At 34.9% G+C, this 10,823-nt stretch overlaps 1 protein-coding gene across 1 annotated transcript; it reads left to right on the top strand.

Annotated features, from left to right (window-relative positions):
* The first annotated feature begins 169 nt into the window (after positions 1 to 169).
* LOC104690800 (transmembrane emp24 domain-containing protein 11-like) lies at positions 170 to 10,294 on the top strand. The gene is made up of 5 exons (XM_010402068.4): positions 170 to 3,812; positions 4,687 to 4,787; positions 5,531 to 5,656; positions 7,736 to 7,882; positions 8,743 to 10,294. Exons 1-5 carry the CDS (start codon positions 3,491 to 3,493, stop codon positions 8,890 to 8,892), a joined length of 846 nt encoding a protein of 281 aa, XP_010400370.2. The 5' UTR covers positions 170 to 3,490; the 3' UTR covers positions 8,893 to 10,294.
* Positions 10,295 to 10,823: the final 529 nt, after the last annotated feature.

Genomic DNA, 10,823 nt, shown 5'->3' on the forward strand with positions numbered 1-10,823 from the left:
TTGAAACTTTATCAGACTAGACTTCACTGGTCCTGCAAATGCTAATAAACACACAGTTGTTAGAACTAAGTGTAGGAATTTCTGCTCTTCTCTCATTCTTCAGATTCCCTGTTGTCTGTTGTTCAAAATTGTTTCAGTTACTCCTGTTATTATACCTTTTTTTTTAAGTTCCCCCAATTTCCACTCTACAACGGAAATAGTGTTACTACACTATTCTGTGTTTAGTTAATCGTCAATATTTTTCTTTCTTCTTTTTATATTAGTTTTAATCATTTTGTGTTTTCTGTTGCACTTATTTACTGCATGTTTACACATTTATCATCATATCAGAAAACATAAGCATATATTGAAATATATATTTAAATATTCTCAGAGGGTAGGACCTTATTCCAAATTGATTGTCGAGTGACAAATTAAGCTCAATAAAGTTTTTGGGCAGGTACCAGATGCAATTCTAAATTATGCCTTAGGGAAAACAAACTCAAAATCTACAAGGATCCTTTGATGTACTTTCCTGTAAGTTCTCTAAATACTACAGTTTTGCTTCTTCACATGCCCAGAATAAACAAAGGGCCAGGTCCAGTAAAAGAATATCTCCATTTGCAATTGTATACAAGATCTGAATCTGGGATTTCAGTCCTACAAGATATACTTTGAGTGGAGGAGTCCCAGTGTTTGCTCAAACTCCTGGAGCCAGAGGTTTTCCAAAGGACACTGAAGGAGAAAGGATAAGGAGGTGGAGTAGAAAGGGAATATGTAACAGGCCAACACACTTCAGAAAACTCCAGTCAGTGATATATAACTTTGCTATTTTAGAGTGTTTACATACATGAGTATTCACTGTGGCTTCCTTCAAAAACAGAAGTTTCCCATCCGACCAGTTATGGCATTTCTTGTAAGCTGTAACTTCAGGAGATCTTGGTAAATATGATATTCTTTAAGGATGCCCCTATGGCTGTATATTCCTTGGCCATAAATATAATTCCAGATATTCCCTTTGCAAACCACAGGGATGGAGCCATTACTTGGCAAGACTGTGGATGCAGTGAATGAAACATATTTTAGTGATGGAGCGCATTTCTCATAGTATTGATTTATTAAACTGATTAGTGAGATACATGATCCATGCATGGATATTGCTAGGACTTTGTAGCTTTTAGTTTCAGCAGTCTTGAAATTCCCTTAAAAATTTTGGGGCCAGGAAGAAACACAGAGAAGCTCTTCCTTCCTTTTCCCTTGTATCTCATGTCACAGATGGTTGGCAGCCAAGATGCTGTGGTCCTAAATACATGAGATTTAGGGAAGGAAATAGGCAAACTAATTCCTGGGTTAAGCTAATCTCAAAAAGCACTTTGGGAAGAAGCTTGAAATGGATTTGTAAAGAGAGGGTTTTTTTCAAGAATATTTTATAGAAAGAATCAGCTTTGATGCCTTGGCTGATATTCTTGCAGAATGGCAGATGTGATTAATGGTAAGTATAGCAGCAAAAAAGTCACCACTGAATTAAACTGTGGTCCTGCAAAAATAATCAACATCGAACTAAATTCCTATAGTGGAATAAGTCTGCAAACAAAAGATCTGAGAGTATCTGAAGCAAAAAGCTTCATTTAATTATATTCCCAGTCCCAGGTAATTAAAGTACATTGGGAATATCTGATCTTTCATGAACAATCCAACATAATAAAGTAACTCAGACTATTCCACGACAATATTTAACATGCTCAAGAAATAAATCTAACACTTGATACAGCAATTCTGACATCAGCCAGATCTTGTTCAATGGGATTTTTGTAGTATGCAGAAGTTGTGCCCATGACAATTGACAGGTACTGGGAATGCCTGAGACAAAAGAAAGCTCTCAGTATGCTGCATAACAACCTGATTACCCAGAGATTGAAATATTTTTGTTTCCTTTAAGTCCAGCAGCCCTACTATGCTAGCACTTGCTACCCAAAAGTACAGAAGGAATATGTCTGTCCCAATGGGTCTGGGCAGAGTGAAGGATAAAGTGGTGTCACCCTCTATATCTTGTGTTCTACCATCGGAACTCAGAATTTTGGAAACCTCAAGTAGTCAATAAAAAGCTAAAAATATGACTGGTCAAATAGCTCACAACCTGCAGACAAACCTATACTTGGTATAAGCATGGCATGAGAATTTATGCAGGTGCATGACAGTCAACATCTCCAGTGGTAGAGGTGCAAACGTCCAATGATAAGATGAGAGCCTATATAATCTAAACTTATTTCTGATGGATAAATGCTGAAGTAGTAAAGAAGTCGTAACATCACCCTTAACATTCCTAAAGATTCAACAGAGATGAGATGCAATTTTTATCCCTCTATCCTTAACCTTATGGAGTCAAAGAAGTAATGTGTAAGGAATCAGTTCTCTTTGTCTGACAGCCTCTCAATATGGGGATGCTGATGGATGATTTATGGAGGTGCACTAATACTTCTACTACAACTTCTGTGAAGATACTTCGTGCTGTGCAATGGACTGAACCTAAGATGGCCATAAACCTGTGCCACTGCTACACAGACATTTATTTATTGAGACAACTTCATAGATGGCAGGTGGAGTGAAGGTCAATAGACATGAATCAGTCCTTCTTTTGCAGATGTGAAATAATTCAGTAAGAGTTATCATCCTGAAATTTTTATTTAGGTCACAGATATTGAACATGAGTTGCTGTCCACCCTTCTTCCTTGATGCTAGAAAAATACGTGTTCTTGCGCAATTGGGATGACATAAATTTTATGAGGAAAGATGGGTCCTCCTGACTTGAAATGATCCCACAGGTGGGTCCTCCCTGCTGGAAAATGACCGTGTTTCCTCTGAAACTGAGGCCAACCTTTCAGACCCAGTGATCTCAGTTTATAGGACAAGGAACATTGGAGTGATAGATAAGTTTGTAATCAGACATTCACATTAGTCTATAATAGCACAAAGGATAAAAATAAAACCCTCAATCACTGTTTGACTTACACTGTAACTTTCTTCAGAGAATGTATTAGGAAGTATTTAAGAAATAGTCATTCCTATATAAAAAACTCTTATTCTGAAAGTGTAAGTGTTGTTATTTTTTCCCTGTAGTATCATATTCATTAATGTTTCCGATTATTTCATTGTTCAAGGTCTTTCAACTTCTTTATAGTTCTTCTGTTATGTAGTGCCTGTGGGTTTTATACAGATGCATACATTTGTACAATGATTTAGGATGGAAATTAAAAGCTTTCTTAATAAGAGAGGAGTGAAACTCTGGAATAATCACCCAGAATAAATGGGAAATAATAACTTCGTTTAAGTTGAAAATCAAGCAGTTTATGGAAAGAGGGAGCCAATGTAGTTGCCTACAGTAATCTAGGGAACTGATCTCAAGCACCTGAGAGGCCCTTTCAGTTTCATGCTCTTCTAAGTGTATAATATAAATTTTAATTTATAATCTAGACGCTGGGAAAGAAGAAAGATTTTAAAAGGTGTCTTTTCCATGCTATCTCATTCTCCAGGATATGCTGTAGTTATTTATAAATGTGTAACCACCAGCTGCCTTTTTTCACAGATTTTTTTCTCTCTCAAAAATACACTGATAAGCAGCAAACAAGGAACAACCACAGGGCTACAGACATTTGTATGTAACTATTTATATTCAAAAGCAGTACAGCAGGGATATACAAAAAACATGAAAAGCAAATTAATAGGATTTCTTATGAACTTTTGGATTTCTTTTTCACTTGCTTTGTATTTTCACATCGGAGAAAGAGAAGAGAAATGCATAATTGAAGATATTCCTAGCGACACGTTGGTAGTTGGTAGGTACCTGTCAATGCTTTATGATGATCTAACCTATGTTCCAAAGTTAACTGGAAATGTAACAGGAATTTCTGTGATTGATGAATACAGTAAAAAAACAGAAAAGGGCACACTGAAAATAACTCTCTGCAACAGGGATTAGTCTTAAACTTCTCAAACATTGTGTGTATCCATCACACAAAGAAATGCAGGTTTTCAGAGTGCTTTACTGACTAAATAAAGAAAAAGCATGTTTTTTAATTCTACAGCTGTGGAATTGCTGCTTCCATGTGTGCTTCTGCACGTTCTGACTGATGTACTCATTCATATCAGAATTTATGTAACCTGGTTTTCCCCATATGAATGGGAGAGTTACTTTTTTTGATAAATGCTGGTCTGAAAAGAGACAATTCATGATGTAGTAAAGATTCATTTCACCTCTGATATCAGAAGCACATTAAATTAATCTATAAGACTGTAAATTTAAGATTTCAAGGGGACAGTAAAAAATAATACAAATTAATCCTTTTTTTTTTTTTTTAAAGAAAGAATATTATAAGTGTGAAAGACAATCCATAAAATGTAATTTGAGTACAGCACATTATGCTTTTGGAGGTCTCAATGGCTAATCTTTCCAGAACATTAGGAGTAATCAGAAAGTTTTTCTTGTTAATTAACCATTTTTTGTAGTACTTCAGAACATTTTCTAGTGTAGTAAAAACTTACTGCATTTCACTCTGTTATAAAGTGCCCCTGAGCAACTTTAATCATGAACACATGAAATACATATTTTATTTTTAATTATATATCTTTATATTTTTCCTGAAAAAGCGATGTAGTGATTTAACATTAAGCTATGTTTTATTTAACATATTTATCTATGTTTTTATTCAGGGAATTACAAAGTACAACGCTGGGATATACATAAACACGACTTTCTTGAATCTGCTCCTGGTTTGGGAATGTTTGTGACTGTCACAAGTCCTTCTGGTGAGGTAGAAGTGCTTTATGAATGTTTCTGTAGGATTTATGACTTGACTTCTGGCACTGGTAGGCAGCACTATCTAAAAATAAAAGACACTTATGGGGAAAAAGTAAATCTATAGTCTACCAGCTAGTTCAGTATTTTGATACTGAAAGATATAAGAACCCTGTGATTTCTAGCAAAGTAAACAGAAATGATGATATTTGATAATTATGTGTATGGACAATTTTTGCATTACTACCAGATTTAGGAAAGAGTGTCATTAAGAAGAGTAAGTGACAACTGAGAAAACAAATTAAAAATAAAAACCCAAAATCCACTAATGAAGTAAAATGGTACAGAATGCACTTCAGCAGCAGAAAGGAAGGGTGATGATAAACAAAACTCAAAGTCAAGGTCACCATGAGGCTGCACACAGCCCTCATGCAGAGCAGCTGCCTGTGCTGCAATGAGGTCCTGAGCTTTTCCAGCAATGGACAATTTATTTCTCTGCCTAGGCAAGGTCTCAGTTTTCAAACTTTAAATGCTTTACAGAGCATTGGCTTTTGTACATAGCAAAATTCTCTAACATTTTAATGTTCACTGTGAGCTAAAACTGTTTGGTTTTCTGTAAATCTACTCTGAAATTTGGACAAGTTTAATGATGTCAGCAGCTTAACTGATTCCTTTTTGGATCCAATTCACAGAACTGTTTTTTGATTTTTTTATTGGTAGTTATATGTTACAAACCCAATGCACATATCTAAATTGCAGGTGCTATTGTCAAAACTGTATGGGCCACAAGGGACATTTTCTTTTACATCCTACCTCTCTGGGGAGCATATCATCTGTTTCCAGTCTAATTCCACAAGATTTGCAGTAACTGCAGGAAGTAAACTGGTAGGTGTGTTTCCTAAATATTCTTTGTTGTAACGGTATAAATCATTTACAAACAGCAGAGATTACAAACTGGGTTAGAAGTTGGTCTAACTTCTAGCAGATCATTCAATGTTTTTTAGCGATTAAAGAAAGCAAACATAGAACTATGCAGATGAAGAGATAAGACTGTTCTCATATTTAAGAAGTCAGCATTCAAGCAGCAAGACTAAGAATAGAGAAATTTAATGTTTGTATTGTGCTTTGAATGTGAAAGATTCTGATCAATAAGGACAACTAATTTGGATCAAAAAGACATATGTAAGATTGACTAACACAAGCACTTGTCATAAAGATATTTCAAGTCTTCACTAACTTAGATTGGATTCCTAATGAAAATTTAACATTTTAGTTTTTGAAAGTTATTCAAATGAAGAATATATCAACATACTTGTTATTGTCTACTACCAGCAGATTTTGGGGGAAAAAAAAAGCCATCAGAGGTGATGTCATGGCTGTACCGACTGCAGCAAAAAAAAATTATAAATATTGTTTTGAAATTTTTATCTATTTGCTGCTTCTCAAAAACAGGAGAGAATTACTCTCTAGAGTGGCTTGGGGTTTTTTCTCAGCTGAATGCAAAAGAGTTAAATAACCAGCTAAATATAAACATCTTCTAAGTGTGTTAAGGTAGGCTAAATCTCATCCTAGCTGTGCACTTTGGAAACATGTAGATAACACAGAAACAACAATACTGGAGTAGGATTATCATACTGGAATAACAAGGTGTTCTTTCAGGCTGATTGATAAAAATTAATGGAAATTTAATCATATACATTGCAAAAGCAATTAGGTCTAATCATAAAAAAAAATTGTGGAGCTTATCAGCTAGAGAGAGTAAGGGGGATAAAGCTTTGGTTGGCCACAGTTAATTATGCACCATGAATGTGATTCTGAGGATGTGCCAGTGATTTTTGTCTGGTATAGATGGAGGTGTATTAACATCACTTTCCATGATACATGCACCGTGTAGAGTTCTGGCCTTTCTATTATAAAAGAAGTGAAGAGATGCAGGGAAGAAGAACATTAATATCACAAATATTAAATAAGGTGGTTTGTTTAGCTTGAGAACACAGAAATAAAAAAGGAAAATACTGTTCTTTCTAATTATATCTGGAGGAATAAAGATCACAAGAGGAAAAGCATTCTTTAGCTAAGCTAAATCTTTAAGTGTTCCTCTGTAAGCACCAGATGGTTATCTGAACTCCTTCAAACCAAAATAAAGAAATTAATGGACCACAAGGTTGTGAGATGGATTTCTACCTCTACAGTTAGGTAACTTCAAGACAGCTGAAAGAAGAGATGCTCTTCATTTGTGGCTGATTTCTGAGTAGACCTAACTTCTATCATGGTAATATAAATTTCTAGGGTTTTGAAGGTATTTGTTTGCTAAACCCTTTTTATTTTCTCTTAGATACTAATTGGCTTCTAGGAGAACTTTCTCCTACTAATTTTAGTAAAATTTTTCATTCACACCAAAATAAGTTGCATAACATTGCAAGTTTCATTCTTCTCTCTTCTTTCTATGGTTCTATTGCTTGGCAGGTTCAAGGCGTTTTTATTATAGATCATACAACAGCTTAGAGAATATTGGGAAATATTTCATACTGGATAACTAATGTGAATAAAACATTTATCTGAGGGAACCTAGAAGTGTATTTGTAAAAAGATTCCAGCAGTACTATTAAAGAGTGTAATTTCTGCAATATTAGGATGAAATGTGAAATAGAATGAGTGGTCCTTATTTTTTTAATTATTATGGACAAAGAAAACATTTTAATGGTGGATGAATCAATAATAACATAAAATAATGTCCTAACATTAGTGAAGATTGTAAATTTGTATAACTACTTTAAAAATAAAATTAAGAAACCCTTCAAATTTTCCATCTGATTCTAAATTTAGAAGGGATTTTTATAAGCAATTAAAACTGTTTTCCTGCAATGAGCTTAAGGGGAAATTATCCATTGTTTCATTTTTATTCTAAGGAATTTTGAAAAATCAGAATACACAGTAATGAGAACATATTTTTTCTGTTTGCAGCGTATCCACTTGGACATCAGAGTTGGGGAACATTTTTTGGATGAATCTGCTATTCAAGCCAAAGACAAAGTGGATGAAGTTAATGTCAGACTAGAACATCTAATCGAGCAAATTCATCACGTAACCAAAGAACAAGACTATGAAAGAGTATGTATGTCCCCTAATGGAAATGTTATAAATACTGTGCATAGGCTTATTGATTTATAAAGTATTATGAGGTTTATTACCCAATTGCAGTGTTATTTTTAACTACCTCATAAAAATCTATAGATATTTAACCAAAAGAGTGTCCATTACCTTGCAAAATATTTTTAAGCAGTAATATAAAACTAATTAATCACTGTGAACTCATGCTTATAGAAACAGGTGTTATTTTATAGCAGCAGGTGTTATTTTAAAGTAGGATTTTCCAAGCAGAGTTTTCTTGGTCAGAGTCAGCCACAGCAGCCGAGCAGGAGGCAGGTACCATTGTGGGTGATGCTGCCAGCTGTTGTTTCCGTACTGCTCTGTGTGCACAAACTTTATTGAGTGGGGAAGGAAATGGCTGAGTGTGTATTTATATATCCCCATGACGTTAGAAATAAAGCCCTTCTTCAAAAAAGTGTACACCCAGTCACTTTTCTATATGTATGCAGATAGTTAGTGTTTGAAATGTATCAACTAGTTACCTAAAAACAGAAATTTGGCTGCAAAAGGGTTCTTGACAGCAATATGGAAGTGACTGTAAACCTAAACAGGTTAAAATCTGTACTAATGGAACATACTTAGCACAATACATCTGTGAACAAGGCAAGTTCTGTTTGCCTTTCGGCTTCAGGATGCAGTGTGTCTGCTTCTCAGTGTTGATTTGTAAAGATATCCACCATATGGATAAGTACAAACCATCACTTTTATCCACATGAAAAAAGTTTTTGTTGACCACTGTGCAGAAAGGGGATGCCTTTCTAGTTACCATGAAACATACAGATGCCAAAAGGTAATAATTATGCTTTTCCTTTATTCTCCAGGAGCGTGAAGAAAAATTTCGGAAGACAAGTGAAGAAACCAACAGCAATATTTTGTGGTGGGCTATAATACAAACACTAATCCTCATCTCCGTTGGAATCTGGCAAATCAAATCTCTCAGGGATTTCTTTATAGCTAAGAAGCTTGTTTAAGTTGTATAAAGTCAATGCACAGATACAAAAATTGCACGCCATTTAACACTGAACATCCAAAGAAACCTGCACCTGTGAGAAAATTGCTTGTATGGAACTCTCAACCTTCTCTCATCTTCTGCTCTAACTCTGGTTTCTCCACCTATGTCACAACTTCTGGCATCCCCTTATGTTTTACTCCTTGAATCCCATATTTTATCAAGTCTTTCCCCCCTCTACAGATGTAAAGCTAAATATAGAAGAAGGAGTCAGTGACTAAGGCAGCATCTAAGTTCAGCTAATAACTGTAAAATCTAAAATAGAAATCTAAAATAAAGTTTCCTAAGATTTTAAATTTCTCTACATGCTGAGTAATGTTATTTGGCACTACCATGAACAGTTCAGCACTTCAGTCTGACTAGGATTTAGATAGTAAACAGAGAAATAATTACATCCCCTGTGGTGCTTAATTGGGTGAGAGTGTCTTGAACTCAATCTATGTATGTGTAACACCTAAATATAATTGTGACTGCTTTCTTGTAAAATATTCAGAGTTTGAACTGATCAGTGGTGGCAGCAATTACCATGGAAGAGAGAGACCCAGACAAGCAATTTGGAATTGTACTTACTTTTTACTTCCAGAAAAGCACTAAACACTAGGCTAGAGAATTGATGATGATCAGGTGCCTCCCACAGTTGTTTATGTAAATTATAGTCTTTATGAAATATGCCAAAGTAACTCAGATTATAGGTTTCTTGGTAAACAATGCCAATTATATTGTAATTCGTTCCTGTACTAAGCATTTCTGGGTTGAGAATTTTTATTATTTTAATTATTGAGCAACTTTAATGACTGCCTATAGGAACTTAGCAGTTTTTGACTTAATTTTCCATTTCACTTATTGCAGCTCAGTTGCATATAGCTTTATACCTTAATTTAGCTAGTTTAGGTACAACTAGCAGTGCAACTACAGTATCATACAAGGACAATTCAAAAGCTGTGGTTAAAAATCCGGATAATTAGCTTGACAAAGCAGTAGTAGTGTAAGATGGAGTTGCAGGTGGTTACATATATAGACATGGAAGACGAAGTTTCTAGAGCACTGTGATAGCAAAATATTGTGGTTTGTTTTCCTACCTGTCTTTTTAGACCCTTTGATAGTTTAAAAGGTAGTGAAAGCTAAAATATCTGTAGACCAATTATTGTTCTAAAGGCACTGCTTTCTTTCTCTTTTTCTATCTCTTCACCTGTTGTTTTCATTAGCAAGGAAATGACATTGCCCTTTAAGTCCACTTATATTTTCAGCACGGGAATTAAAATACAGCTGGGAGTATGTGAGAATCATTAAAATTGATACAAAGTATAGACAAAAAGCAATGTTCCAGGGACCAAATCAATCAAAATAAAATCTCATCAAGCTACTCACTGTGTTGTGTCCTATATTTAAAAATTCTGATACTTTAGAGTTGCCACTTGGAATGACCAGTAAATAAGTGTTATTAAATTTACTTTTATAAAGCACTCACTCACAACATGTCTTGTAATAACATCTTTGGTGGTGGGTAAGAAGGAAATATGTGTTAAAACCATATGGTATATGAAGTCCAAGAATAAAGTAATAAAGTGTTGTGACAAGGTTGTGGTTCAGACTTTAGCTGATATTTAGTGCAAGGCTCCTAACCACATCCCACCGATAAACATAACTCATTTCACTTACAATACACTCCAGCAGGTGACCAAGGACCAGCAACATTTCAGAATTTATAAAAGAGCTGATCATGTTCCACCATGTTAATTAGGTCTATACTCAAAGAGTATAGACTCAGCACTGAGACTTGGGAGCCATGAATATAACTTGAGATTGCTTAATTCTTTACTACTACTATTCACCATCATCATCATCATCATCATCATCATCATCTTTTGTTGGAGTAAAAGCTCCTCTGGACCC

The sequence above is a fragment of the Corvus cornix genome, chromosome 4 (assembly GCF_000738735.6).
Source record: "Corvus cornix cornix isolate S_Up_H32 chromosome 4, ASM73873v5, whole genome shotgun sequence".
Lineage (NCBI taxonomy): Eukaryota > Metazoa > Chordata > Aves > Passeriformes > Corvidae > Corvus > Corvus cornix.